At 38.1% G+C, this 27715-nt stretch overlaps 1 protein-coding gene across 1 annotated transcript; it reads left to right on the top strand.

The window, feature by feature from the left end:
* WDR41 (WD repeat domain 41) lies at positions 1-24624 on the top strand. The gene is made up of 13 exons (XM_086479227.1): positions 1-51; positions 3969-4084; positions 8793-8841; positions 10902-11033; positions 11397-11459; positions 11970-12081; positions 13592-13654; positions 14812-14922; positions 16231-16415; positions 19303-19424; positions 20404-20492; positions 22248-22381; positions 24194-24624. The coding sequence occupies exons 1-13, from the start codon at positions 1-3 to the stop codon at positions 24344-24346; spliced, it is 1380 nt and encodes a 459-aa protein (XP_086335353.1). The 3' UTR covers positions 24347-24624.
* Positions 24625-27715: the final 3091 nt, after the last annotated feature.

The following is a 27715-nucleotide window of genomic DNA, read 5'->3' as shown; positions in this document are numbered from 1 at the left end:
ATGCTGCGGTGGCTGATCGGCGGCGGCCGGGAGCCGCAGGGCCTGGCGGAGGTAATGCGGCAGGCGTGGCGGAAGGGGGCAGAGGAGCTCGCGGCGGAAGGCGGGGCCAGGAGGAGCCTTAGGGCTGTTGGCGGGGGCCGGGGGAGGAGGGGGTCGTCGTCCCCTCCGTCCGGAGCCGCCAGCCACGCTGGGGGGTGCTGCCCGTGGGTCTGGCCCGGCTGGGGTGGGCTGCCCGCGGGTACGGCCGCCCTCACGGAGCACGGCGCCGGTGGAGGGTCCTGGGGAGCTTTAGGTTTGGCGGGAGGGAGCGCTGTGAGGCGGTGGGCTTTCCGTCGGGATGGGTCTGCTGGCCCGTGCTAGCGGGACTGGGGCCTGTGCTGGGCCCCCCGCAGCAAGGGGCCTTCAGGGCTAGCTCGCAGCATGTGGGACTTTCTTGGCTGTTAGAAAGGGCTGACAGCTTCATTGAAGAGAAAGAGAGGAGGGGAGAAAAAAAAAAAAAAACAATTCAAAAGCAAACAGCGAAACCCCCTAGCCGAGCTTGCCTAGGAGCTGTAGGGCGTAGGAGCCGTCCCTGTCAGGAGCATCGCAGCGTCCTGCGTTTTGCTCCGCGTCCTGGCCAAGCGGGAGTTAAGTTGTATTGCTTGCAAGCATATGCAGTCCTGCCTAGGGGACTCCCCGGTCGATAATGTGAATTACAGGCAGCAACTTGCTATATATGTGGCCTAGTTGCAGTTTGTAGTAGTCTTCTAGCATTTTTTAATAGTTTCTCATCAAAATAAACTAGGCTTATGTTGTGCACTGAACACCAACATCTTTCCTGTTGCCTTACTCAGAAAAAGAGTTTTACTGGGTTTGAGGAAGAGATTATTGGGATTTTCTTGTCCCTAAGACTGTTGAAGTTCTCAGCCTTGAGTTAACACTGTTACTGGGCTCCTTACGCTTGGTGCTTTTGTAATCTAGACAAATATGAGGAAGTAATTATTTTTCGGCTGCTGTACATGAGCAAGTCATGACAGTATCATGGTGGATTTCAAATGCTGGTAGTTAGTTTGGTGGAAATTTGACTCCATACCAATTTGGAATGATGATGTCTGGGAATGTCTCTGACCTTTGTCATCAGTCAAAGTGTTGGTTGTATTGCAGTCATATTTAGGAGGTTTGTGTGCAGGTTTTTTTAAAGGGAAGATGGGAAATATGCAACAGCTTTCTAAGATGTGCTAGAGAAGTACGTTGATGTGTGTCCCTCTCTGAAGTTTAAACTCTAGCTATGGTTTAGTTATGCTGTGATTGATTAAAACATGAGTCAAGGTGTGGTCCAGTTCTTCTGTTCTGCTGTTAGTAGCCTGGTTAAACCTGATGCACAGGACTTCTGTTCCCATTGCTACCACTGTTCTGCTGAATGATGGTGATAATTTTGCTTCTCTGTGGAAAAAAGAATAACAAATATCAATAAAAGTTAATGCCTAAACTCTTTGTTCTTTTTTCCTGGATTATGTAATTTCATTTCACCTAAAGATTGTAACCATTGATTCTCTCTGTACCCTTCTTAAATAGATCAGGAAGCCCATAGCAGTATGTGGGCTATGGACCTGTGTTTGTTTCATGTGCAATGGCTTCAGCCGGTCATGAAAAGGCCAGATGTATTAGAGTGGCATTGCACTGGGTGAATAGAGAGAGCCTCTGGTAAAGCTGTCCTAAATTCATGAAATGTAGGTTTCTCCTTACCCGTTTGTCTTTTTACAATGGAATTTAAAATCATTTAGGGTTAAGCTCCTGAATCTCTTCAGTTGAGGGCCATGGTGTATGTCTTAAGCAGGGTGTCCCTGGTAATGGCACTGGCATCGTGGTCCATATAAGCTAATTTATCATGCTCCATGATATATACATAAGTGTGTATGTGTACTCTTCTATCCATATTTTTGGTGAAATGCTTTTGAAAATCCCACCTTTAAATGCTTTGCATCATGGTGGTTATAGGAAGTTCTGAAGCTGAGATGAATGTTGTGGTGTTTTTACTGATTGTTGTAGTGATGCTTACAGGTCCTGCATAAAAACATGCAAGTTGGGAATGGATTCCATAAGAATCCAGCTTTCTCTTCTGAAAACTTGGTGTTGCTACAAGAGGGTTCAATTAATAGTTTCTATCAAAAATATATCTCTTCAGAAAAGGAATGCAGATGTGACCCAACACTTTGGTGAAACAGCAGCGAAGATCTGAAGAGGGCATAGCTTGTTGTATGACAGTACTGGGGAAAAAGCTGTTATTTTGTTATCTATAGCGCTTCATCAGTACTGTACCTTTCAATATTCACAGGCATTCTTAGAATTAAGAAAAAATAGGATTAAATGCATCGTTCAAAAGAAGTAGCACTGTTTTGTACTGAATAGGAAGCAACAACAGAATGTAGAATCGGGATGTTAATGCTACAAATTCTGACTTTTTCAAAGCAGTGTTACAATTGTTTTGTAAATGTATGATTCTATTAATAAATAAAAAAGGAGGTCTTCTGACCACAGTGTTGCTAATGTCATCCAGTGATGCTGAGGTTCGCTTAGGATTTTTAGAACTCTTCATTTTTTTAATGAATGTTTTGATTAGCTTTTCACAGCTGTACTCGCAAGTTTCCGTATTGGTTCCACGTTTCTTTATACAGAAAAATATTTTCTTTATACATCTCTTCTTTATAACCATACAGACTCTACTTGCATCATTTTAAATGGGAACTGCTATTCTCACATAATTGCATAAAATGAGGAACAGTTGCTTCATGAAATGCATCAGATAGCACAAAACCAAGATAAAATCACAAGAACTAGCATTTTGACAACCTCTTCGTTTTAAAAATAAACACAGATTTATTAAGTTTGTGATTCTTAACTTCTGAAGAATAGTATTATAGTACCAACAGGGAAGTATTAGAACATAATTTATTATTCCTGCAAAAAAAGTTGACATTTCTGAGGATAATATGTTTGTCTTTCATGTAGGATTACCTGTCATGTATGTGCCACATGTTGTACAGTATTCAGTAATTACTGTTTTACGGTGTAGGTTCTGTTGAAGTCCTCAAAGAAGAGACAGTCTTGGAAGTAAGATGATGTTGACTGTTGTGTAAAATAAATCTAGAAGGAGGAGAGTGCTGTCACTTAGTTACTACTGAGCTATTTAGATTTTTTTTTAAATGTCTGAGAGTTGTTCCAGAATGTGGAAGACCTTAAATACAAAAAAAAGTTGTCTTCTATTGAAACAAACTGATGATTGAAATTAGCAGAACTATTGTGCCTTGAAACTGCAGTCCTATGCAATATTTTATTGACCCTGCCTGGTGATCAGCTTGCTTGGAGTGATCAATTGTTCTTTTAATTAATAGTCTAGTTGGGGATAATGGCAGATGCTGTTCTATAAAATGATTGATCATTCTCTGTATTTTTTAAGCAGCTTGCTATGGTGTTTTGTGAATAGAGTCACAACAGATGTTTTATATATTATGTGATAGAACAGAGTTTGTTCTTAAATTCATTAAATATGTCATTTTTCTATAGGATTTTGAAATTGAATGGTGGCTGAAAGATACGAGGGGTTCACAGGCCTCTTGGAAGTGGTGTAATATAGTGAAAAACTGAATGTATGGTGAATTGAGTCATGAAACTGTCTCCACATGACTAAACTGGGTTTTTGTCTGGTGTATCAGTGATTAAAGCAGTACAAAATGTTTTTGTTAAAACAAAATGCCATATTGTAATTTAAAATACATGCTATAGAAAGATATTATTTACTTGAAATAATAAGAAATGATAGTTTGTAATTATTTTCATTAATACAAAATGATATTTCAGAAACTTAGTTGGACTTCAAATGTAACTGTGTATTCACACATGAATCTATATGTAGATTGTCAGACATTACAAAGACCTGATGAAAATATTTGTGTCAGTACAAAATTTCTTCCTTTTTTTATGAATTATAGAAATCATCTGTACAGACAATTGGTGAAGAACAAATACAGAATCCTTACACGGAGCTCCTTGTGTTGAAAGGTCATCAAGATATAGTACGTTTTCTAGTGCAAATAGATGATTGCAGGTATGAATTCAAAATTGTTTCACAGCGCCCTTGGCAATACTTAAAAGAAAATTTATGAAAATGTAGTAATATTTTTATTCCTCTATTTTTGGTGGGAGAGGGCAGAAAAAGCCTGGAGTTAAGAAAGGCAAGGGGTGAATACTCCCTTTTTCTGGTACGCTGCTACATCTTTTGGCTTCTCTTGTAAGTTATGCTTTCATGAGGAAATAATGATGATGGAGTTGTGTTTCTTAGTACAAATTTATTTGTTTGAAAGAAGTGCCTTTAGCTAGTTTAGCCCTTCTTTTTCAGGCTGTTCCTGGGTTGTTTCTTTCGGTACATGCATACACACACTTTATCCCAGGACAATATGCAGTAGTGTCTGCTGCTGTTCTGGGTGGATGCATGTTTTATGTTTTTGAATTGAGGACGGCTGTTGTTTGACCTTCTGGTTCTACAGAAGAATGTCATAGACTCCTACAAGTACACTGTAGCCACTGAACATGCCATTCTCAACAGTAGTGAATGTTGGTGTTCCTTTCTTTCCAATCTTTTGTTACACTTTCTTCTGAACTCTAATGGTTAATTCACTTGAGCTTCTGTTAATGTAGCTTTTTTTCTGAACCTCTCAAATTTTGGAATTGTCACCACTTTATTCAGAATCACTACTTAATAAAATTCAGTGTATGCCTAATCTCTGCATTACAGATCTCCTCCAGTTTGGTCTTGTTCAACTTGCTGTACTTCTTTGAAACCTGAGAGTTTCTTTGTTTCTCGTTCCCAATTTTGTGCACTTCTTTGTACATTCCTTGGCAATCTTTATCTGTTCTGTTCTTAGTTCCTTGTAGTTGTCCAACTTTATTATGAACGCTGAGGATGGAGTTAACTGAAAACTGAAAAACTGGTTATGAAGCAGAGATGAAGTCGCTACAATTACCATTGTCACTTTGGAGGTGTGACTGAGGGAATGAACCATGATAGTTTTGCATTATGACCTGGCTTTTCTCCTAACTTTGTCTAAATTAGCCTTGCACATTCTCTAAGTTAATTTAATCCTTCAAGAGAGGAAATGTTTATCTGCCTTAGAAGTAAGGTTGTGAAGTCTTTAGTCAATAAGTGTAGTGATGCTTGGCCGATGTGGAGAATTAAATACAAAAACTTTAGAACTATGAATGTAAGTCATAGTCAAGAGTACCTCTGTTATAGAGCTTTAGTAATTTATAATCCTTTATGGATTAGGCATAGAAGGAGATTTCTAATGTACTTATCAATACACTACACAAAATTAACATGGGTAAGAGTTTGGTTTGTAACCTTGTAGTGTATGGCAGATGTTTTGTGAGGGCAGGTTTTGTCCTTCCCCATGCACACTGATCAGGCAGGTGATTTCTTCCAAACTTGGAATGCCTGCAGAATCTAATTTTCTAATAATTTTGAAAAAGAAAAAAGTGTGTGGATGCATTGAGAATTTTTAGCTTGTCAGTTTTCATTCTTAATGTCATAAATGTATATATCATAAAAATTACATGCATCACCATAAAATTCATTTTTTTACATTATAGTAATCTACCAAAGACTCATATAAAAATAGAAGAATCTTGTGGGTTTTTTCAGTCCTTTTTTTCCCAGACAAGTTATTAAAGTAATCTTTCCTCAATTACTTTGTTTTTGTTTTGTTGTTTTTTTTTTTTCCCCCAAAACACATACTGAATAAATCTAATTGGTCTTTATAGAAGTACCAGATTGCACGCACTGCCTGATGCAAAGAAATCTTTTACCATTTGGGGCATCACTGTATGGTAGCAGGTAAATTATTGAGGCTAAACTAATAATAATCAGTGTAAAACTAAAACCTGGATGGCTGCGTTGAAGATAGGTTATAAAATAGCATATGGGTAAAGAGTAAGTTATATAGCTGGTTAATATTCTGAGAGTTTGAGGAGTTTAATAGAGTTGCTTGAGTTTAATAGAGTTGCTTCACTGGACAGTAATTCCAATGTTTTATTTATCAAGAATATGGTGGTTTCTGGGTTGTTAAACAGCTGATAGTATTTTTCACTTGATTCTTTTTAGTAAAATTAGTATTGTTACTCAGCTTCTGAAATGTTTTTATTTAGTTTCTGCAGCTATTCCATTGTGTGCTTTTTGTCAACTATTGTAAGTCAAGTTTCACGCTTCAGGTCTTCAGATAATATAATCTTATTGAGAATTTTGCAGAAGGATTTTCTTGTTTTCTCAGTGGCTCAGCTAAAACCAGTGAGTGGAAAATTTTCTCAGATTGGTTTTTGAAGATACTAGATAAATCCTGTATAAATGTGACAGAAACCTGTGGGTTTTTTTTCCCTTCTTTTGTACTTTTTGAACATGAAGTAGGGGTCATATTGATTGAAAGTTCAGGCTAAGCCTCAACAAGAGTGTTCCAAAAAATGAACTGAGATAAAATTGCATGTAGCACTCTAGGATTTGACGCCTTAAACTAAACAGAGTTCATAATACATTTTAAGAATAGCTTTTTTATTGCTCATTTGGCCATTCCTTGCTCCTTTAGGAAACAGACGAGGTTATAGGTGATCGTGGTCATGACTGGAAAAGAATCAGGTGACCCATGAATCTTCACTTTGGTGAACAGAATGCTGTAGGATAACTGACTCTGCAGCATACCTTTTATATTTAAACAGAAATCCTGGTTAGAAGGTAGAGGGGGAAATACACTAAAAAGCACTCTGTTGAACTTCTATGTTGCTGAATTACCCTCATGTCTTCTTTCAAACACCAGTTTTCTTCCCAGAAATTTGTTGAAGTGACACACAGCTCCAATATTGCTCAAGAAAGGAACTGGAATTTAAAGGGTTATTGCTGAGTTGTGAAAGTGTTACTATTTTAAGTCCTTGATGTTGTGACAAAACAAGGTATAGTAGTGCTAAAAGGTAACTAAACATAAGGAAGAGGTGTGCATGGAAGGTTGTTTTTTGCTGTAGTCAAAAGAAGGGGCTTGGTTGAATATAAAATAATGAAAGATATGAAGAAAATACAATTCAGACTTTTTGTTCTATTTATAGTAAAAAAACCCCCCAAAAACCAACAACCCACAAGAGGATATGTGGAAGAAAGAAGCAGGGGGAAAAACCTCACGGCTTTGTGCCTGGAAACTTAATGTTAGCAAGTTTTACAAACATTGTAATTGCAGAGTCTGAAAGAAAGGACAAGTATATGGTTAATGAAACCATTGACAGCTGGTAATGGAAAAAGAAATTCAGAAGTAATAAAACTCTTCATGACTTTCATGTGCATAGTACAAATCTTGGTTTTGTAATATTAAATGTGTAACCCTTGGTGAAGGTTTAAAACAAAAGGAAAAAATAGAAGGTAGGTATATTTGCAAGTAACAATGGAATTACATTTTCTATGGAAGGTCTTCTGTTCTAGGCTTTCTCAACCCATAAAATGCCTTTACTGGGATAGCTAGGATGTGTGCTCCAGCTACAGTGTAGCTGTGCTGGTAAGGTGCGTAATGTGGGCAGATCACAGAATGGTAGGAGTTGGAAGGGACCTCTGGAGATCACATAGTCCAACTTCCCCGCCAAAGCAGGTTCACCTAGAGCAGGTCACACAGGAACATGTCCAGACGGGTTTTGAATATCTCCAGAGAAGGAGACTCCACAGCCTCCCTGGGCAGCCTATTCCAGTGCTCTGTCACCCTCAGAGTAAAGAGGTTCCTCCTTATGTTCAGGCAGGACTTCCTGTGCTCCAGTTTGTATCCGTTGCTCCTTGTCCTGTTGCTGGGCACCACTGAGAAGAGCCTGGCCCCATGCTCTGGACACCCACCCTTTAGACATTTATAAGTGTTGATAAGGCCCCTCTGTCTTCACTTCTCCAGGCTAAATGGACCCAGGTCTCTCAGCCTTATAAGAGAGATGCTCCAGTCCCCTCATCGTCTTTATAGCCCTCTGCTGGACTCTGTCCAGTAGTTCCCTGTCCCTCTTGAACTGGGGGGCCCAGAACTGGACACAGTACTGCAGATGTGGCTTCACAAGGGCAGAGTAGAGGGGGAGGAGAACCTCCCTTGACCTGCTGGCCACACTCTTCTTAATGCATCCCAGGGTACCACTGGCCTTCTTGGCCACATAGCCTAGTGAAAAAGATTGAATTTAGGCCAGACTTTGTTAATGTGAGATTAACACGCTAATATGAACCTGTTTTTTCCTCATGATATGCCTTCCAGCTGGATTTTTAGCAGAAGTCAAATTTACCACCTTAAATGCACTCCCTTTGGAAGTTCTTTTAAGCCACACTTTGAAGTATCATGATAAATAATGGGGCTCTTCTACTCCTGGGCTGAACTCACATGAGTGGCTTGTAACTTATTAGATGTCTTGCAGTCAGGCTCTGACTAATAGTATTTGGTTTTAGAGTTTGCTGTTGTTTTGTATGTAAGATCTCATATTTTTAAACAAGAGAATTGATTCTGTAATGTGGGATTCTATTTATAATAGTATGTATTGGAATTTTTAAGCCTTGTTCTTTTATTAAGTGTATGTTGATAAACACGTATTTAAATGTGCTGATTTCAGTTTATAAATCGTAATTGAGATTTAGAAATACATGTTTATTCTTTAAAGCAAGAGTCTGATGTATCTTGTAAATATTTTTCTTACATAACTGTTTACTGTTTTTCCATTACATTATGCTATATTGACATTTTCATAGCTTGCTTTTTTTTTCATTTTAGGTTTGCATCTGCAGGAGATGATGGAGTCATATTTCTGTGGAATGCTCAGGTTAGCTCTTTTTTTGGGGGGGTAGATTATGTGCTCTGGAGAGGGTAGAAGTTGGGGAGAGGAGTTAGAAATATCTAGTAGCAAAAAAGCAGAATAAATAAGAATTGCTGCAGAGCTACTGTTTGAAAATGTAGAACTGGAGGGAGTCTGTCAAATCTTAGTTTACAAAGGAGAGCTAGGAAAATAGAAGTTGTGTGAACCCAAAAGAATGATAAGTTTTAAAAGTTAAAATGTTTTGGGAAGACATAGTGATTTGAGAGAGATTTGAGATGGACAGAAAATGTAAAAAGCAGAAGTATGTCTGAACTTGTGGCTTTAATTCTTCTTTTAAAATGTTTGGTGTTTGAAAATGCTGAAATGTTGACAAATATGTAGCAAGGTCCCAATCCTGCCAAGTTTTATGTATATATATATATATATATATATATATACACACACTTAAGTTTTAGGTACGTTTCAGTGACTCTACTAGTGATACCTATTTGTAGTATAATGGATTAGACTAATGGAGAGCTAACACAAAACTGTATTGGAAAGACACCGAAGTCAGCTTTCTTTAACTTAAACGCTTGCTGTGACACAAATCTTCTTGTAACTTTTGAAACCTTTCTAAGACATTAGTTTTATCATGGAAATAGTGCTATGTAAGTGTGGTACCAACTGTTCTGTGCTTCTGCTCTGTGTCTCCATATCGTTGACATATGACGTATGATATCATTACAGAGAAGGGATGAGCATTAAGCGTGTGTTAAGGAGGGCGAGTACACAAGTTAGATTGTTCGATAGGAAGCCTAAAAGGGAGATATACTGTGCAGTCTACACTAAGTATCACACATTCAAATTAAGGAAGAAAGAAATCTGACTCTAAACTTTCTTAGAAACCTTCTGAAAAATTTGTGATGTTTATGATGGTGTAGTTTTAAAATCTGGAAGGGGGAACTTGAAACTTTTCCTCTCTCGAGCAGTTTCAGTTAGTGCTTTGCTGTTGTTGATGGCCTTTTATAATTTTATAATTTGAAAGAGGAAATTGGTTTTGAATATTCAAAAACATGTATGTGAGTATATATATTCAGTGTTCTGAGCAGTTTGTGAATGTAAAACTCATTTAGATATCCAGCTTAGGAACTGAGTTCCGTTTTTTACTTCTGTAGGATTTTTATTATGTTTTTGTTAAAGCAAATCTTTTGTATTTTTAATTTAAAAGCATAACCCAGAAGTGTGTAAAAAAAAAAAAAAAAAAAACAAAAAACAAACCAAAAACAAAACCAAAAAAACCAAAAACCAAAAAAAAACCAAAACCAAAAAACCAACCAAAACAAAAAACCCAAAAAAACCCCAAAACCCACAAAACCCAAATGAAACCACCCAAAAAAGCAACAAAACCACCCCCCCAAAACCCCGCAAAACAAAACAAACCAACAAACCCCAACAAACAACAACAACAAAAAAATTTGCAGTTATAGCTACCCTGTATTTTAATTGCATGTTTAAAATGCCAGTATGCTTCTGCATGTTTGTCTGTAGGGTTTTGCCATGTCACCAAACGGAGCAGAAGTAGCTGCGGTTATCTAAACCACCAGTTTGAAGTTATAGATAATGTTCATACTAAATAAAGCTGCTGGGAGTTTTCAGTACTGTGCTTGCCATAAATACAGGTCAAGGTTTTCTAATCATTAAAGTAAAAAAAAAAAATTACTTTTTCAAGAGAAGGTTTGTCCACAAATCTGAATTACTGTAGTATCTGTAAAAAAGGTGAATTGCCAATATTTGCATTAAAAGAAGTTTAATACAGAATTTAGTTCTTAAGGGCTTTTGGAGGTTTTTTTACTCTTGGAGTAATTTTTAATACGTACTACTCCTTTACGCTTATACTTAATATGTTATTTAATTCTGGGTAAGGTCTTGAACAGTGTTGAAGGTAGTAAGAAGTAAATCCGTAAATTACTTTAGAAAGGGAGGTTTTAGACTCTTATTTCAAAAGTCATTTGGTACTTGTGTTATACGCTACAGTAGGCATTTCCCAAATTTTGCCTTCAGTTTTCCATGTTTTTATTTTTCAGACTGGAGAAAAACTTTTTGAACTTCATGGACACACACACAAAATTACAGCTATGGCACCGTTTTCTTCGTCAGATGCTTCTGGAGAACAAAAACATTTAATTTTATCAGCATCAGCTGATAGAACAGTTATTGTATCCTTAGATCTAGAGAGGACTTAATTTGTATGGGCTTTGTTTGTTTTTACTTTTAAAGGCAGTGTTGAGACAGGCTGCAGGTTGTTTAGTTTTATTGGGTGATAGTATCTAGTAAGTATAATTGGATTACACTAGGATTTTACTAGTTACTGCTCACAAGTAGGTGCTGTCCTTGCTACAAAAATGAATCCATAACAGATTTATTAATATATCATTTTGGCCAAACACTGAAAAGACCATCAGGGTTTACAGGACTGAGTCTCTGCATGCCTATTTCCCAATCTGTCACTTAGTTACAAACACAGCAGTTATAAATATAATATATAAAAACCTTTCAGCTTCCTTAATGAATAAAGTCAGGTTTGGGACTGCAGTAGTGGCCAACAGATTCAGAAAGTGTCATGTTTCCATTCTACTGTAAAGGTAAGCTGAGGAAACCCTGGGTATGTCAGTTATTTTGTTCTATATGAGACTATTATGTATGGCTTATGGGCCATATGGGCAGGTGTGTTAAAATGGACAGCACTGTTTGGTTTAAGAACATGTGCATAATGAGTGGCTGAGAAGTGGGCCCAATTGTTAATTTTTTTTTTGGAACTCTTAATACCTCAATTTTGTTTCTGAAAGGTTGTAGAACAAAGGTCATTTTATGGTTTGGTTTTGTTACTGTGTGGGGAAAAGGAAACCTACAGTCAAACTGGTTCTTGAATGTTAATTGTAGAAAAAAATCACTGAAAAATCAGTTTTTGCATTGTTGGTGGAAAAATGTAACATATAGTATGTAATTAAATCTGTATTTCTCAGGAAAGTGACACCTTAATGCTGTATTTCATAGTACTTAACAGCTTTATCTAGCTAAAGCTCATGATCATTTCCTGAGAAATTCCCTGTAGAACTTTTGCAGGGGACATATATCTGATTTTTGTTCTGCAGTGTTTGACAGTTCTTCGAAGACTGGATGTATGGTTATCTGGAGGGAGTGATCTATGTGTTTGGAACCGAAAATTAGATCTCTTGTGTAAGACCAGTCATCTTACTGATGCAGGTAAAATTGTAAATGACTCATTATAGCTGTTAAAGTGCAAGTAAAATGGATCTGTATAATGATACAAAACCAACCTGGCAAATTCTCTGTAATTCTAATGATAATATTATGTATTAGAGCCAGTCTATTTTTTTAAATGTCAGACTTAATAGTTTCAGAATTAAGACTGCTTTTAATCTCCTGTGCTGTGTGAATTTTAGAACATGTCAATTCTCAGTAATTGTATGTTAGCTTGGACTTACAGGGCTAGACCTTGGGTGCTGATTTGTATGTGTTTGCTGTAATGTGGACCAGATCCTTTGGCTGGCTTTCTCTGTGAGTGAGTGGGAGTTTTATTATTCCTAAATAAAACTTTGTAGCAGTAGAGATTTCTTTTTATTAGTAAGAATCACAGAATGGCAGGTGTTGGAAAGGACCCCTGGAGATCATCTAGTCCAACCCCTCTGCTAAAGCAGGTTCACCTACAGCAGGTTGCACAGGATCACGTCCAGGTTGGTTTTGAATATCTCCAGAGAAGGCGACTCCACAACCTCTCCGTGCAGTACTTTTGAGGTAGAAAATGCAGGTTTTGATAGAAATACAGTAGATGTAATCAGATCTGGGTGTCAATTATGCTTTTCTATTAATAAGCTTATACATTATCCGTCTGTGCGAAGAAAATTATTGCATAGTATTGCCATACTTTACAAAGATACCTGTGAAGCTGTGAATTAAATGCAAAGTTAGAACCAATGTTTTCCTTATTTTCGTCACAGAATGGAGTAGTGGTAGGCGAAACTTGAATCTTTGAGTATATTAGTACTTCTTTTGGTTCAGTGTGAAATACCGTGCCAAATACCAGTTGGAAGTGGTGCTGTAGTGCTTAGCACGTGGTGCTGTTGAATTTTTTGTGCAAGGGGTCAACAGGATGCACACTGTGAACCCTCTCTTACCTCCTAATCTGTTGCTTCCTTTGTGGGGAGAGAAGCAGATTGCTTATTCCTTGGGCATTTTTCCTTTAATGGTGTGGCAGCACAGACTGGGGCAATTCTCTGCAGGATGAAGGCAGAATAACAGCAAGCTGGATACTTTCTTATGCCCTATTCTTCAACTGACTCTGCACAATATTTTAGTGTCATGCATACTGTGGTCATATAGTATCTAATAACTCTGGTACTGCAAATTTTTACAGTCTCAATTACCACAGCGTCCTTAATATTGTCCAGCATTAGGATATAACCATCTTAACTGTATTTAAAAGAAAAATATTATTGATTCTTGGCTTCACCTCAAGTTAGATGTTCAGAATTCTTCTGGATTCAGGACCAACACTCCTGACTCTGCCTCCATCTCAGGTAATCTGTTCATTTCCAATGCTGTTTAACTTTCACTTCAGGCTGTATGCTTTTTATTTTGACAGTAACTTATAAGTGGAAGGAAGATTGTGAAGGAATTTAATAAGGAATTAACAGCCTGCTGTGTTTTCTTGTTGGCCAATGAATATCCTTTATCTCCTGTATTTTTTCAAAAGGTATCAGTGCTTTGGTTGAATTGCCTAAAAATTGTGTTGCGGCAGCTGTTGGCAGGGAACTAAGTGAGTATGTTGCATTTCTGTTAAATGTTTTTGTTACTCTATAACAGCTGCTTATCAGAGATAAATGTAAAGAGCACGTTGCTGGAATTGTGTAATAAAAGTAAATGGTATTAGGGTGTGATTAGCAACCTTCTTAATTTTTCCCTTGTTTGACAAGGAGGCAAACATTACTAATCTCATTCAGTTATTCTGTTGAGATCTTCATGACAAAACTTTTCTATATTCTTAATTATTACTGTTACTGCCACATGTCCAGATCTGATTGTGGCAATCTACATTTGTTCTTCTGGAGAAGATCTGGAACTCAGTATCTGAGCTGTCAGATACTCGGCTTCTCCAGAGCCTCCTTATCCCAAGATCAGGACTGTGAGCTATTCCAATCTCATTATATTGTCCAAAGCTATAATGAGCTGGCTGGCTGTCAGTGGAGAGTCTTTTAAATGACAGTGTTTTATAAAATCACTGAAACTTCGAAATATGTTAAAAAAAAAATCCAGGAGAAACAGTAGCGCACTGAATCAGCAAAACAGACTTTGTTCAAATATTTGAGCACTTAGCTGACAAATATCAATCTGATATTATGATCAAAGAGTCAGGAGGAAATTAAAAATAGTTGTCTTGTGTTAAGTCATTGTATACAATGTAAACTTCTATCTGAACTTCCCACAGTTCTTTTGTAGTGCCCTTGAGGTACCATAAAAGAAATTCCAAGACTGGTTAAAATAAAATCTAAATTCCTGTCAATCTTGATTGCTTTACTAGAGAATATTGCATCCTTTTGAATAATAGTTTTCAGTCAGGTGAGCCCTTAGGAAAGATGATGTGCTTTTAGATGTCTGGATAAGTAAACTAATACTTTTCACTTCTGCTTTCTACAACTTCTGATGTTGACTGATTCTCTGAATTTCAGTTACTAGACTGTTATGCTCTAGTTGCTGTAGTAAGAGGCCTTAATAATAACACTGAAATAATTTATTCCGTCTTATTTTTGGTGTTATGAGTGGTCATAAGTGGCTTTGCACATCTTGTACAGTCTCACTGATAGTATGTTTTACTTTGCGTCTTTCTGAAAATGATGTGGTTTATTTATAAGCATAGCTACATGTTATTCTGAATGATAAAGCTTGTTCAGACTATTTCTCTTTGTATCTGTGAAGTCATTTTTAGGTTGATTGCTTCTAATGGTGGGTCTGAAGGTTGGAGTGTCCTTGAAGTGAAACGCCTTGTTGACCATCAGGATAACATTTTGTCATTAGTCAGAGTCAATGGTAAGTGTTGTTTTATAATGTTACTAGTTTTGTTAGTTATCAGTGGGATATTTCAACTATGGAGTCTTTACTGGGACTAAACTTTTAACTGGAGTGGAACTTCGTAACTAGTAGATGTACCTTCCTATGTAGTTGCAAAGGCAGTGAAATGTGAAAATATAATGGCTTTATTTATGGATTAACAGTGAAATGAAAACAAACAGGTTACGATGTAGAAAAGGGACAAAAGAGGCAATGTCATTGATGGGAATGGAACTCTGGGATTTCTTCCTGTTGGGAAAGTTTAAAATACTATTTTTTTCTTGTTCCTTCTTATTCTTAAAATGGAATATACAACGCCAAATCCTTTGCAGTTGTAGTCCCAGGGTAATGGAAAGTTCTGGGTGTGCAGGTGTGGGCCTGCATATAGATCCATTATCTGGGAAGGTGATGCAATCTCTGCTGCTCATTAGGACAATACTGAGCTGTTACCTGAAATTCTGTCTACTCTGCCACAGGTATCAACCCCTTCTATTGTTCTTCTTGTCTTTATGGAGCACCCCCAGAGCCCAGGACAAGTTATTCCTAGTGTGATAGAGAGTGTGTATTTGTCCTTGGGCTTATTTGTGTCAGCCTGGTTAGCACAAAGGGGCTGTGGTACAAAGGTAACAAGATCCTGGAAAGAAGAAACCTTGGATTATTCGTAGTTATTTCTGGGGGTTCCTGTTGCCATTATTTTCTCCTTTTTGATTACGAAGGGGAAGTAATATTTGGTTTAAAAAGACAACATGCTACCTGCATTAAGTATTATTGAAGCAGTTCCTTCCCACGTGTTGTTATCAAATTCATGAGCAGCTACTTCAGTCTTGCCATAAAGTCATTCATTTAATTTGTGATCAGTATTTCTATTTATGGCAAAGACATACTTTGCTGTGTCTGAGGTGTGCCAATACACATACTTGTCCAAGGAACAGAAGGGTTTTGTATGTAGGCGACAAATGAACTTCCAGTACTTGTACATCTGGTGATGTTCCTTGCTTTTGCTGTGCTGTACTGTGCACTGTGGCCAGTGAATGTTCTCCTTCCTGGTTTTAATTTTAAAAGGGAGCTCACCTCCTTTTGCTCATCTGAGCTATTCTGGAAAATCAAATGAGTATTTACTCAACAAGGGAGATTTTTGTCCACTCTGTTATGTACTGCACATTCTGCATTTCACTTGAAAATGGGCTTTCTTAACTTTCTAGGGTTGTAACTTGTGTGAAATGTTTTTTGGCATTTGTTTTTTTTATATATAATGTGCTTTCTATGTGTGGTGTTTTTCTCCTCTAGACTTGACTTTTGTGACAGGTTCTCACGTGGGTGAGTTAATAGTTTGGGATGCTCTTGACTGGACAAAGCAGACATCTGAGTGCAACTTCTGGGACTCTTCTGTCCATCCAGATGTACAGCCGGAAATAAAGTTATCCCAAAGCCCAAATGAAACTTCAGTTCAACACTTAACATCTGATGAGGAGGTAAAAAGCTTTAAACAGAGTAAACTACTTCAAGTGAGCTAACACGACCTTACCACACAAGGCCAAGTGGTTTTGTTTTCAGTTTACTTGTTTTAATATGGGAGGCTTCTTTAAAATGTGCACAGCTATTTTTATATTTTTAAATAAAATTTTGGTCAGTGAGCTAACTGAAGGTTATAATATGTTGATGGTATGGGAACTAACATAATGGACTGTCACAACAGCTTTTCTTTTTGACTGATGAAGATTTATTAGTTGTTTACAGTATCACTACAGAAAAATAAACAGGAGGTATGTGTTTTGATGGCATACATCTCATATTCCATGGTTCTAGAAAGGCAGCTTCCTTAATAATGTTACCTCTTGAACAGTTACAGCTGAGGGTACTATGAAGTGAATTAAAGAATAGGCATATGTCTGTGCTTAGTAGTAAGTAAATATTGCTGTTTCTGTTCAGATGGGCTGTATTCAGTTGTAAAGAGCACAAATATGGGTCCAAAATCCAGTTTACTATAATCATGCTTTGGAGATAATCCAAGAGTTCTTGGTCAGAATACTCTGGCAGAACCCAATTATTGTTCAGGAAACACTAAGAATCCTCAGGTTGTTATTTACTTTTGTGAAATGTTACCAACTGTTAGTGGCAAAAGAAAAGATATTTCATAGTTGGGGTACAGTGAGATTCTGTTTTGGGGCCCATAGAGCTATTACTAGGGAATGATTAAGAAAAGGATTCCTGGAAATGAATTCAGAGACATGAGCTATAACAAAGTAAAAGCTGTGGAAAAGCCTGAATGTAGGCTCAGGGCCAAGTAGTCACCCGATGCATTTGTCTGTTGTGAAAAGAGCATTTCTAAAATACTAGAGAGAAACGTTGTGGGGTGTGGGCCTGGGGGGAAAGAGATATAGTTGCCTCTAAAGGTGGTTCTAGAAGGAGCAAAAAGCCAATCCTGTTCAGGAGCTGTTCTATAATTTTGCTACAAAACACTGATTCTCTGTGAGAAAGCTACCCAAGATGTGTTTTAAGGGAGAGGAAAAGAATTTTGGGAAGTTCAGCAGTTAAAATGTTCAATGTGGAATCTGAGGCTGCTGAGGCCTTTCTTCCATTCATGGAACTGAACTAAACAAATTGCTGCAGAGTTTTATTTATTGTAAGACTTTTGAATGGTGGGAAGAAAAGGTGTTTCTAGCGTTATGTCCTGAAATAGAAGGTGCTTTTAGGGCAGAGCTGTCTGTATTGTAAAGTTCCTACTTAAAAAGTGGTGAAGAAATGTATTCCTATAATGAATTAACTTGTTTCCTGCTATCTAAAAGCAGAACACTATTCTTAATATTAAGAAAAATAAAATTGGTGTTTTCTCTGTTAAGAACTTTTTCAGCAGGCTTGGTAGTTAGGTAGTTGGAGAAGACACACTTGTCTGGTTTGACACTGAGCATGTAGGCAAAACGTCATTCAGAAACAAATGGGATGGTAAAAGTTTAGCAATACTAGGAAACAGTGCTAAGGAGTGCAACTGCTGTCCTGATACGTGTGTGGGTTTTTAACTTGCCTGTTAAGGTAGGTATACAATTTATGCTTCATCATCTGTTATTTTCTTGGGATTTCAAATGACCAGGGTTTTGCTGGGGCTTGTGTAGAAGAGTGATCTCTGAAGAGCACCTTTTGCAAAGCCGTAAGACTTATGAAACTTAAGAGCCTGTCTCAAGATGGAAGACTGTAGGGAGAAAAGGCTGAGATATAGGAGTGGAACGATGGTGTTGGAAGGCTATTGAATTGAGCCTCACACAAAACTAGGAAAATAGTAAAACCGGGCTCAGTGTTTTTTCCTTGATTTGGTAAAGTGCTATCAGAAATCTGAGCTTAGTTTCAGAGCTATTGGAGCTCCTACCACAGATCTGTATAGGGAAGAAAACCCCAAACCCAACAAAAACCTGGAAAAAGACTTTTGAACAGTGTCAAAACACTGTTGAGTATATATAGGAAATCTTAGTCAAAGACAGCGGGTTACCAGTTTTACAAAATGTTGACGAGTGTGTAGTGTGAACTGCTTATGAGACATTAACGTTTGGGCTGCGTAGATGGAAGCAGGCCATTCAAGGAAAAGATCCAGCATGCCATCACCTAAACAAAGCATGTTCAAAAACCCAAATATGTGCTTAATGGAAGCATTTGGCACTCCTCTGGTATCAAATATTTATCGTGTGTATGTACACACAATTGTACATTTGTCCTCTCTATAATCATTACAAGTCATGAGAGGGTCAAGGTCCAATGATCTTTAAAGTGTTTGTGGCTTCGCGGTTATGAAACTGAATCCCTGCAGTTTTCTGAAGAGCAGCATTGAATGCAAAATGGTTCCAGGTCTTTGCAGTATTGTGTAATACCTTTCTGTGAGAGTTCCTTTTCTACACTCAGTAGAACCCAAATGCTTGAGCAAGACCTCTTTCTGCAGCTTCAGTTAAATTAAAAAAAGGACAAAAATGCAGAACAGCTTCCTGTATTCTCAGTCTTTCTTGATAAAACAAGAGTTTGTCAAAACAGAGCATTTTTTTTAGTGTAAGAACAGAATTGTTTAACTTGCAGAAACGTGTTGATTTGTTGGTATCCTTAGTTTCTGCTTAGACTGTAAGGTACAGGATGAAAATACATAAATGAAACAACTTCTTGGAGTATAGGAGTGTATCTCTCATTTCCTAGAAAAAGCCAATTTTTTTTTTCTACAAGTTGCTGATCTTGTATGTTTGGGATAAAGCAGTAACACAAGGACAGAAACCAGGTAGCTAATGCGGGCTAGGTGACATCATAGTACTGCTGGAAATCCATTACACACAGGGTGATCTTTCAGTATCTGTTTCTGTAAGTTGTTCCATTGAATTTTCTTTCCAGTGTGTGTTTGCTGCTGTTGGGAAAGGCATATACGTATATAATCTTCAAATGAAGCGTGTGATTGCCTGCCAGAGAACTGCTCATGACTCCTCTGTACTGCACATAGAGAAGCTTCCAAACAGGTACGAGTCACGGTACATTTTGTTAATGCAGTAGAGAAACACAGAACTTGGAAGGGTGGCTAGAGACAGTCTGCAAAGCTACATGTAATTTCTAGGGCAGGGACTTGATCTTTAGTTTGATCTGCTTTTATTAGGTCGAGCTTGTTGATCTGACTTTTGAAAACTCATCATTGTAATTCAGTGTGGAAAAAGCTATACTCCAGTATGCTTGATGCACAGGCTGAGAGTGAAATATCTTGGCTATTTTCAAAATCAGACTTGATAAAGTACTATTGTGAAAATATAGCCTAATGGCATTTTACTTCTATAAAGGCCTATGACATATTCAGTAAATATTTTTCACTAAATATTTTGTAACAGTTAAAATGTTTTAACAAAAAATAACAACTTCCAGCTTTTGTTCATTAGTGCTGAATTTCTAGCTGGAACTTATTTTGACAGCCAAGTCAGACAGTTTGGTATGTATATATAATCTAATAGTTGGGTTGTTAGATTCCTCTGTATGTTGTTCAGTGAAGCTAATGTCTGTCAGAAGATAAAAATTAGGGCTTTGATCTTGTAAATGCACATGCTGTTCTAAGCTGTTGTAAACATGTAATGAAAAGGAGTATCTTTCCTTTCATTATTTTTCCATAAGAAAAAATATGTTTGTGCTTAATGAAAGTAATCTTGCAGAAGACAGTTAGTGGAAATGTGTGTGCAGAGTCTAGACTTGTTATTTTTTGTTATAGAGTAGTGTGCTTTTAAAATGGGATTGACAGTGCATATTCGTTTCCATCTATTTTGCAAGTCCATTATAGTTTATCCTGCTACAAATGCACCTTGTTTTGTATGGAACATCTGGATGTCCTGCTACATTTGAGTTCTAGCAAACTTGTGTAGAACTTGAGGCACTTGCTGTCTCTTTTATAGACATATCATAAGGTGACTGGTGCAGGTAAGTATCCATGCTAGTGTTCCTTATCAACTGTTTTTACAGGCAGCTGATCTCCTGTTCAGAAGATGGCAGTGTGCGCATTTGGGAGCTCCAAGAAAAGCAGCAGCTGCCAGCTGAACCGGTTCCAACAGGTTTGCTAGTAGAGGGAGGTGGAAGGAACATTTAAAAAGGATAACGGGAAAACCAATATTCACTGTATAGGAAGGCTTTGTAAGAAGAGATAATGCCTCGTGTACAGGTGACAGGTAACTGGTAACAGGTGTAGGAGGGAAACTGAACAAGACATGAGTGTATAAGCCCTCCAGGATCTGATATGGGAAGACAGAAGGTCCAGCTGAAGCTGTTCTGTGTCATAAAGCTTATTTAGTTTACAGTTGTATCAGCTGGTTTTACAAATAATATGAATCCTTCTGACAAACCTTGATCCACTTCGCCTTGTACTGAATCAAGAGTAAATAGTTGCAGGACCTTGTGAAGAAAGCTAAAGAGATGCTTGCACCTGAGCAGCTAGCACAAAAAAAAGTGTTTCCACATCTCCTCCTTGAGCTTGGAATGACATTGGGACTTTGAAGCTGCATCCAGCCTCACTTACATAATACCTCTGGGCATCACAGTCCTCAGGGATAGTTGCTAGTGTTTTTAGGAAGCATTTTGCCCAGGTACAGACATTACCTGTGTAGTACTTGCTGCTCTTGACCAGTTCAGCAGCTTCCCTGGTAGTTGCAGTCTTGGGCAGGTGCTCTGAACAGTATAATGGACTGGGAGCAGTTAACAAGCTGTTACTTTCTCTTGTAAGAATTTTTTTTGAAGTGTGAATAATTTTCTTAATGTATCTTGTCTACCTGGCTGTTTACCTATTGATGGTAATTTTTGCAAATATCTCTTTGCTGCCTGGGTTGATTTAGAAACACTTTTTCAGGAATGTTCTTTCTTTAGTATTGCTGGTGACAGCTGATCTACACAGTTCTGCTTCTTACTGTGACACGTGGTATTTCGTTTCACATTGGAAATTTATAACTTCTGTGGTTGGAGACATTTGAAAGAAACCATATGCAATAGTGAGATAGGTGGACTGCTGTTGATTTGCTCTGTTTTTATTCTAAGGAATCACTTGTAGTTGTTAATTTCTCCGATTATCTCCCTTGCACCAGGGCCATGGTCTAGCATACTTACTGTTTTATGTGCTGATGGGGCTGAGGGAAGGAAGGGTCAGGAAGAAAGTCTGAACTGCACTGTGTACAGAACCTGACTTTCTTAATTCTGTCAGTATTATTACGCAGTTCTTGTGGAGGCTGTGGCATAGATGTGATTTTCTTGCTATCTAAATGGAACATGTGAAGATTTGCTCTAGTTTGGCCAATAGTTTTGCATCTGAAGGAGAAAGCCAGTGGGCAATATAAAATCAGGCAATTCAGAATCAGAAGCTTTCTTGTTACCTGTATTCCAGCACTCTAATGGCTCAGTGCAGGACACAGGGGAGAGACTGGTACATCATTTCCCTTGTCTTTGTACACATAACAGGAGGACAGAACAAAGGTAAACATCACTGTCCTGCATCTACTTTGCTGTTCAGTTAGTTCATTTAGGCCATCCTTGGATTTCTTGCTAAATCCATATATTGTCTCATCCAGGTGAGTAATTAAACATGTTTGCTAAATTACGTCTAGTAAGGACAAAAGACAAAGTAGCTATGTTTCCCCACCCCCACCCCCCCCAAGATGAATAATCCAGATGTAGAAATGCTGCACAGTACAATGCTTCTCTCACTTTGCCATGCAGTCGATCCTGCTTTTAGATTTTAAGTGACTCCTGTAGTTTTCTCTTTAGGTAGAGGAAATAAATTGTATTTATGATTTTTGACAAAACAAAAGATTTTGTTTTTCCAGGGTTTTTCAGCATGTGGGGATTTGGAAGGGCAAACAAGCAGGCAAACCAAGTTGCTAAGAAGATGCAAGAGAATACACCTATGTATTTCTTGGAGCTGGTTGGTGATTTGATTGGTCATTCATCAGCTGTGCAGGTAGGTCAGCTTTAGTGAGAACAAGAAAAAATTAATTTCACTTACTGATGCAATTTTGGCAGTTTTGTTGTTTTAAACAGCTGTAACTTTTGATTGTGTGGCTCTGGAGGCTGGGAACATGTTAATTGCATGGTATATTTAGTGCAGTGTAAAAACAGTAATACGTGCTGACTTAAAGTTCTAATAACAACTCAAATGCTCACTGGTGCCTGAGGACTGTGTGTGCAGATATATACATACATGCTACGGATAATCTGGTGGCCTATTGGGTTTCTTTAGAGACTGTAAACAATACAGCTGGGAACAGTGCATTTGTTCCAGGTTTCATCTTAAGTTCACAATCTAAATGGGCTTATATAAAACAAAACCCATTCAGGAATTTTTTAGCTCTCTGCTGTGAGCCTTAAAGAGGTCTTTTAATTTTACATCAGGTATCATTCCATGCTTCTGTCTGCCTAATAGAGTATGTTTTTGTTTTAAATGTCATTTTTCCTCAACACCTTTTCTGTGTTTGACAAACCTGTTGGAGTAACAAATCAGTTTCTTACAGTGGACTTTTCTACACATTCTTGGCAGAAGCAGAGGATGGATAGGTAGAGAGGAGCGGTGTGGTTCTGGAGGAGTTTTGCTCGCAAGTATTCATGAGACTTGGTTTCAGAACTGCTACTGTGAAACTTGAAGGCTTTTCACTAATAGCTAAGGTGGGCCTTTCTGCTACAGGGATTTCTGCAAGGCTTTCTGCCCCTCTCTACCATCTTTTTCTGAAAAACTGTTGGAAGAGGCCCTATTACCGGTATCAGAAGTTGATATCTAAGAAAGAGGATGTAGCGTGTTATTCAGCAAGAGGCACTGCAAAGGTTGGGCCTTTGCTGGGATGCTGCAGAGCCAAGGAGTAACTGAGGTGATGGTGGATGTAATTTCCTGTAAAGTTATACATACGGAAAATTCCATTTTTAAACTTTGGGCAGACTAGAGCAGTTGAGGCTGGAAATGTTGAAGTGATGAAACGTTGATGGTCAAAGATGTGGGCTTGCCTAGAATATTTCTGCATAGCTAGTAAGTGGCTGTTCGCAGAGCAGGTAGGCTGTAGCAGAGCCTGTGGGCAGATCCCTTCAACAAGCTGAAGAGTCAGGACACTGCAAGCATGCCATGGTGGCATCATGTGATCTGTTCCCATTGGCTGTTACGTTGAACTGCAGTTAGTGGCTAATTTTAGGCAGCTATGTGGAGGTCTGAAATCAGGATGACTACATGACTTGTCAGTTCCATTGCTCTTGCAAAATCCCTTCGCTGCTGCTGTACTTTCCTCCTGTGTTGTAGTTTTTGCTGGTTTGGCTTCCTCTGTGTGACCAGGCACATGCTGATGTCTGTCACAGTTGTTTACTCTTTGGTTCTTCCAGGCCCGGTGATGGTAGCCTGTGGTGTTGTGTGGGAAGGGGATATTGTACCCGAGTGAACAGAACAGTGGCTTCTGTTCTTAAGAAACCAGGAGATGAAAGTTCACACAAGCCACTCATTCTTCTACTGCTGACTTGAACAAGTTTCTTCAATATTCTGTGCCTTAGCTTCCCTCTCTGTAAGGCCTTACTGCTTTTTCTAAACTGAGATCGTGAAATGCTGTGTAGGAGTTGTTTTCATGTAGGGGTTTTATGACATCTCAAACATATATAAAATACACCTTGTAATTTTGCGTGTCTATGTTCAAGTAGAACTATTTCAGACACATGTATTTGTTTAGTCCAGCTGCACAGTGAATGTTTAAGCAAGCTGACAATACCTCATGTGAGCATCATGGTAATGTTTTCATTGCAGATGTTCTTGTACTTTGGTGAACTGGGACTGGCTACGTGCTCTGCTGACCACCTCATTATTTTGTGGAAGGATGGTGAACGAGAATCTAGACTCCGCAGTTTAACACTATTTCAAAAATTGGCACAAAATGGTGATTTGCAACTCAAACTTTAAATCGCTGAAATACAGGCTACATATGTATAAACGATGTGTGTTAAATGTGTCAGGGAAAGTGTGAGTTACTGGGGATGTGACTACCTTTAAGGTTTACACTTAATGTCATATATTGGAACTTTTATTAGTTGCTACTACTCTTCTCAAAGGAGAATTCTGCATGTTGAAAGTTACTTGGCTTCCTCTGTCAGCAGAAATGATGTTCTCTTGAAAGACTGAAGATAATGATGACTCCTTAGATACTTGCTAATATTATTCCTAATGTTTAAAAATATCACTTTTAATTAAGATTTGTGAAAATCCTTAGATGGATCATAACTAAAGCATTTTGGGCATTCCAGTGTCATGTGAAAGGAGGCACAGACAAAATTCTGAGGCTTCCAGCTTTATGTAACTTATTTCATGAAGCTAAACTTTAGTCACAGCTCAGATTTATGTATCTACAAAACCCCCCAAAAGAAACAGTTCTCAAACAGAATTTTTGCATTTGAAGTTCCTATCCTGCACCAAGGTTAAGAGCATGAAAGAAGAGTAAGCAATACTGGTTTGTCAGCTTTTAATTTTTGGCAAAGGTATATAGATACTCCTCACTTTCAGTAGCTGCAGTTTTACTGTGGGTTAACTTACACTACTGGAGTTTATACAGCACCATTACCATGTCTAGCATGAAGCGTGTTTGGTTTAGCTTAGTCTTTCCATAGTGCATTTATCAAATTAATTTGTATCTAATAAAAAGCACTGGCCTTACCATAGGTTTTCAGGATGTAAAATACTTTCTTAAGCAGCAGCAGTTGATGTGTGTAATACGAGCAAAACACTTCTGCCAAATGAATACTAAATTCTCAGAAATCTGCACCAAGTTTGTAAGGATGAATGGTATTTGTTTAAAAATGAAAAGCCTTTAAATACACAATGCCTTTTCCAAGTCTGAGATAGCAGCAGTAATCTACAAGCTAAGCTAAAACAAAACCCCCAAACTAAAGCAACATAACTCAAAAGCAAAAAAAAAAAAGGCAAAGTTAAACCCAGAACTGATACAAAGAAAGTGGGAAGGAGGATGAGGTAATGAGTGGTAAGTTACCATTTGAACAGAGAAGAGCTAGGGAAGGGGGGAGTTCAGGAACATAGTAGTTGTAAAGCCATGTAGAAAGGGGTGCTGCTGTCCTTGGGTCTACCTGGAAGATCCAGCACTTAAAACAGTCTAGGAGGGAGTGTCATGCAACTCTTTAGTGCCATCTCTTCACTTTGAATCATTGAGCACTGTTTTCAGTATACGACGCTACAGTAATTCCAGACTTGAGATGCAGTGGCTGCAGTAAGTGCAATTGAAAAAATGAAGGGTGAAGCAGATTTTGACAAGAGCAGAAGCAAAAGGAGGAAGCTCCAGCTTCCTGGAAGAAACCAAGGAGCCTTTTAGACTTGTTTCCTCCAGCTCCCATGGGCACTTGCTTTCCCACTGCCACTCAGAAGCCAAGCTTTGCCTCTTGAGTCTGACCATAATCTTCCCTGGAAGCAGGGCAGAGGAACGGTAAAATTTTGGGCTGTATTTTTTCCCCCCACTTTAACTTGTACAACTAATCTTATTTGCATACAGAGCTCAAAATTACATACTTCAAAAATGCAAAACGGATGGAGAAATTGTTAAATTACCCTCTCCCTTCAATTCAGGAAGGTTAAGTCAGTGTTAAAACTTGAGCTGCATGTTCTTTGCTCAGGGTGGCTATTCTATAGACCAGCGTAGGAAAGGTGTTTAGATTGCAGCTGATAACATGCCTTTGGGTATATGATATTAAACTTGGGCGAGGAAGGCATGTTAAGCCTTTCTGCCTGTTAGTCTGCATTGTTTCAGCTTGTCTTCATCAGCAAGTGTTGCATTTTTGGCTACTGTGTTACAAGCTGGGGAGATAAGTTTCTCTTTGGCTCTTTTATGCTTGTTTCAATTGAGAAGTAAGTGTTTAATTGTATAAAAAGGTGGTGTTTACACATTGTTACTAAAACTTTACTGCAAAAGCTTATAAAACACAGTTTTTGAGAGGCTACTGCTATAATCAGTTATAACTACAGAGAAGAAACATAATCTTTTTGTTCTCTCTTCTTCCTATACCATGAGAACAACTATTTCATTTTTATGTGGCTGCTTTTAAGTGAATACCTGATAGAGAAACAGACCTATTTAACTAAACAGTTCTGGTCACAAAGCTCACTGTGCATTTTACAGGGATGTAGTTCAGCCTTCAATAGGCCTGCATGCATGTAAAAGTATTTATCAAAAGTGCTATTGTTCTCAGATACACTCCATTGGTTACAGATCCTCCAAGGGTCTCTTCCTTTAAAGATGGTTTAGTTGAAAGTATTAAACTGAGTTCTTTGTTTTACAAATGAACTTTGAGCATAACGGTGAACACAGTAAGGCTATACTAGCCCATGCCCACTCCTGTTAAATAAGAGTTTGTCACTTGCTGTTGGGAAGGGCAGTGAGGAGAATTAGGGTGACCAGGCCAGAAATTTTACTTCCACCTTATGTCCTTTTAAATTTTTCTACCTGACAGTAACACAGAGTTCCATATGTTCATATCATGAAAGTAAGTATCTTTATCAGCCCTACCTGTAGTACTTCTACAGCTGTGAGGTGGCAGTTTTATGTATCTGTGCACTGACAATAGCATAAAACAAGCAGCTGTTAGCTGGAGAGGTTAGTGTCTAGGATATCAGACACAGCTGGCAGATGATGATTAATCTGTGCTGATTTTCTCTTGCTCTTAAAGAGGACGTATCTCCACACAAATTACTTTTTTGCTTAGTCTCTGACTGTGGGAGGGAACACAGGATCTTGCAACAAATATACTGATTCCACATTAATGCCTTAACTCGTGAACCAGAACTGAGGCTGAACTTTATTTCTTAGGTTCCTTTTGCCATTCACATTTTCTTCCTTGTGACAGAAATGTGACAAAAATAACGAGTTGAAATGTTCTTACATGGATGTGGTCTTACCATGTTGCTGTATTTAACAAATTAAATTAAGATGACAAACTTTGGATCTTGTGAAATTCTTTTCTCTAATGCAAGCTGCAATGAGCGTTCAGTCATCAGAATAGTTAAGGTACAACCACTGAGAGTGCTAGTTCTAGATAAAGGAATGGTAAAAGCAAACAGTTTACAGTGTAAAAAACAGAGGTTCAGCTTGTCTGAATAAAAATCCATTGAAGAATGTTGCAATAGATTATAAGAAAGAATGAATAAACATACCTCACCAGAAACACTATTCTTCAAGTATACACAATGCAGCATTTTAATACACAGCAACCTGCCTTAGCTATGACAAAAGTAAGGTTCTGTTACAATTCTAACAAAAATATAGCTTATATA

This window comes from Leptosomus discolor, chromosome Z (genome assembly GCF_034619465.1).
Source record: "Leptosomus discolor isolate bLepDis1 chromosome Z, bLepDis1.hap2, whole genome shotgun sequence".
In the NCBI taxonomy this organism is placed as follows: domain Eukaryota; kingdom Metazoa; phylum Chordata; class Aves; order Leptosomiformes; family Leptosomidae; genus Leptosomus; species Leptosomus discolor.
The sequence above is the reverse complement of the archived record's forward strand: the minus strand, read 5'-3'. Positions and strand labels throughout refer to the sequence as shown.

Bases quoted from the DNA above. Each gene is read 5' to 3' on its own strand.
- WDR41 (XM_086479227.1), top strand. From the start codon at position 1: ATGCTGCGGTGGCTGATCGGCGGCGGCCGGGAGCCGCAGGGCCTGGCG. The intron at 4,085-8,792 runs GTATGAATTCAA...TTTTCATTTTAG, and splicing joins GTGCAAATAGATGATTGCAG to GTTTGCATCTGCAGGAGATG. The intron at 13,655-14,811 runs GTGAGTATGTTG...GTATCTGTGAAG, and splicing joins AGCTGTTGGCAGGGAACTAA to TCATTTTTAGGTTGATTGCT.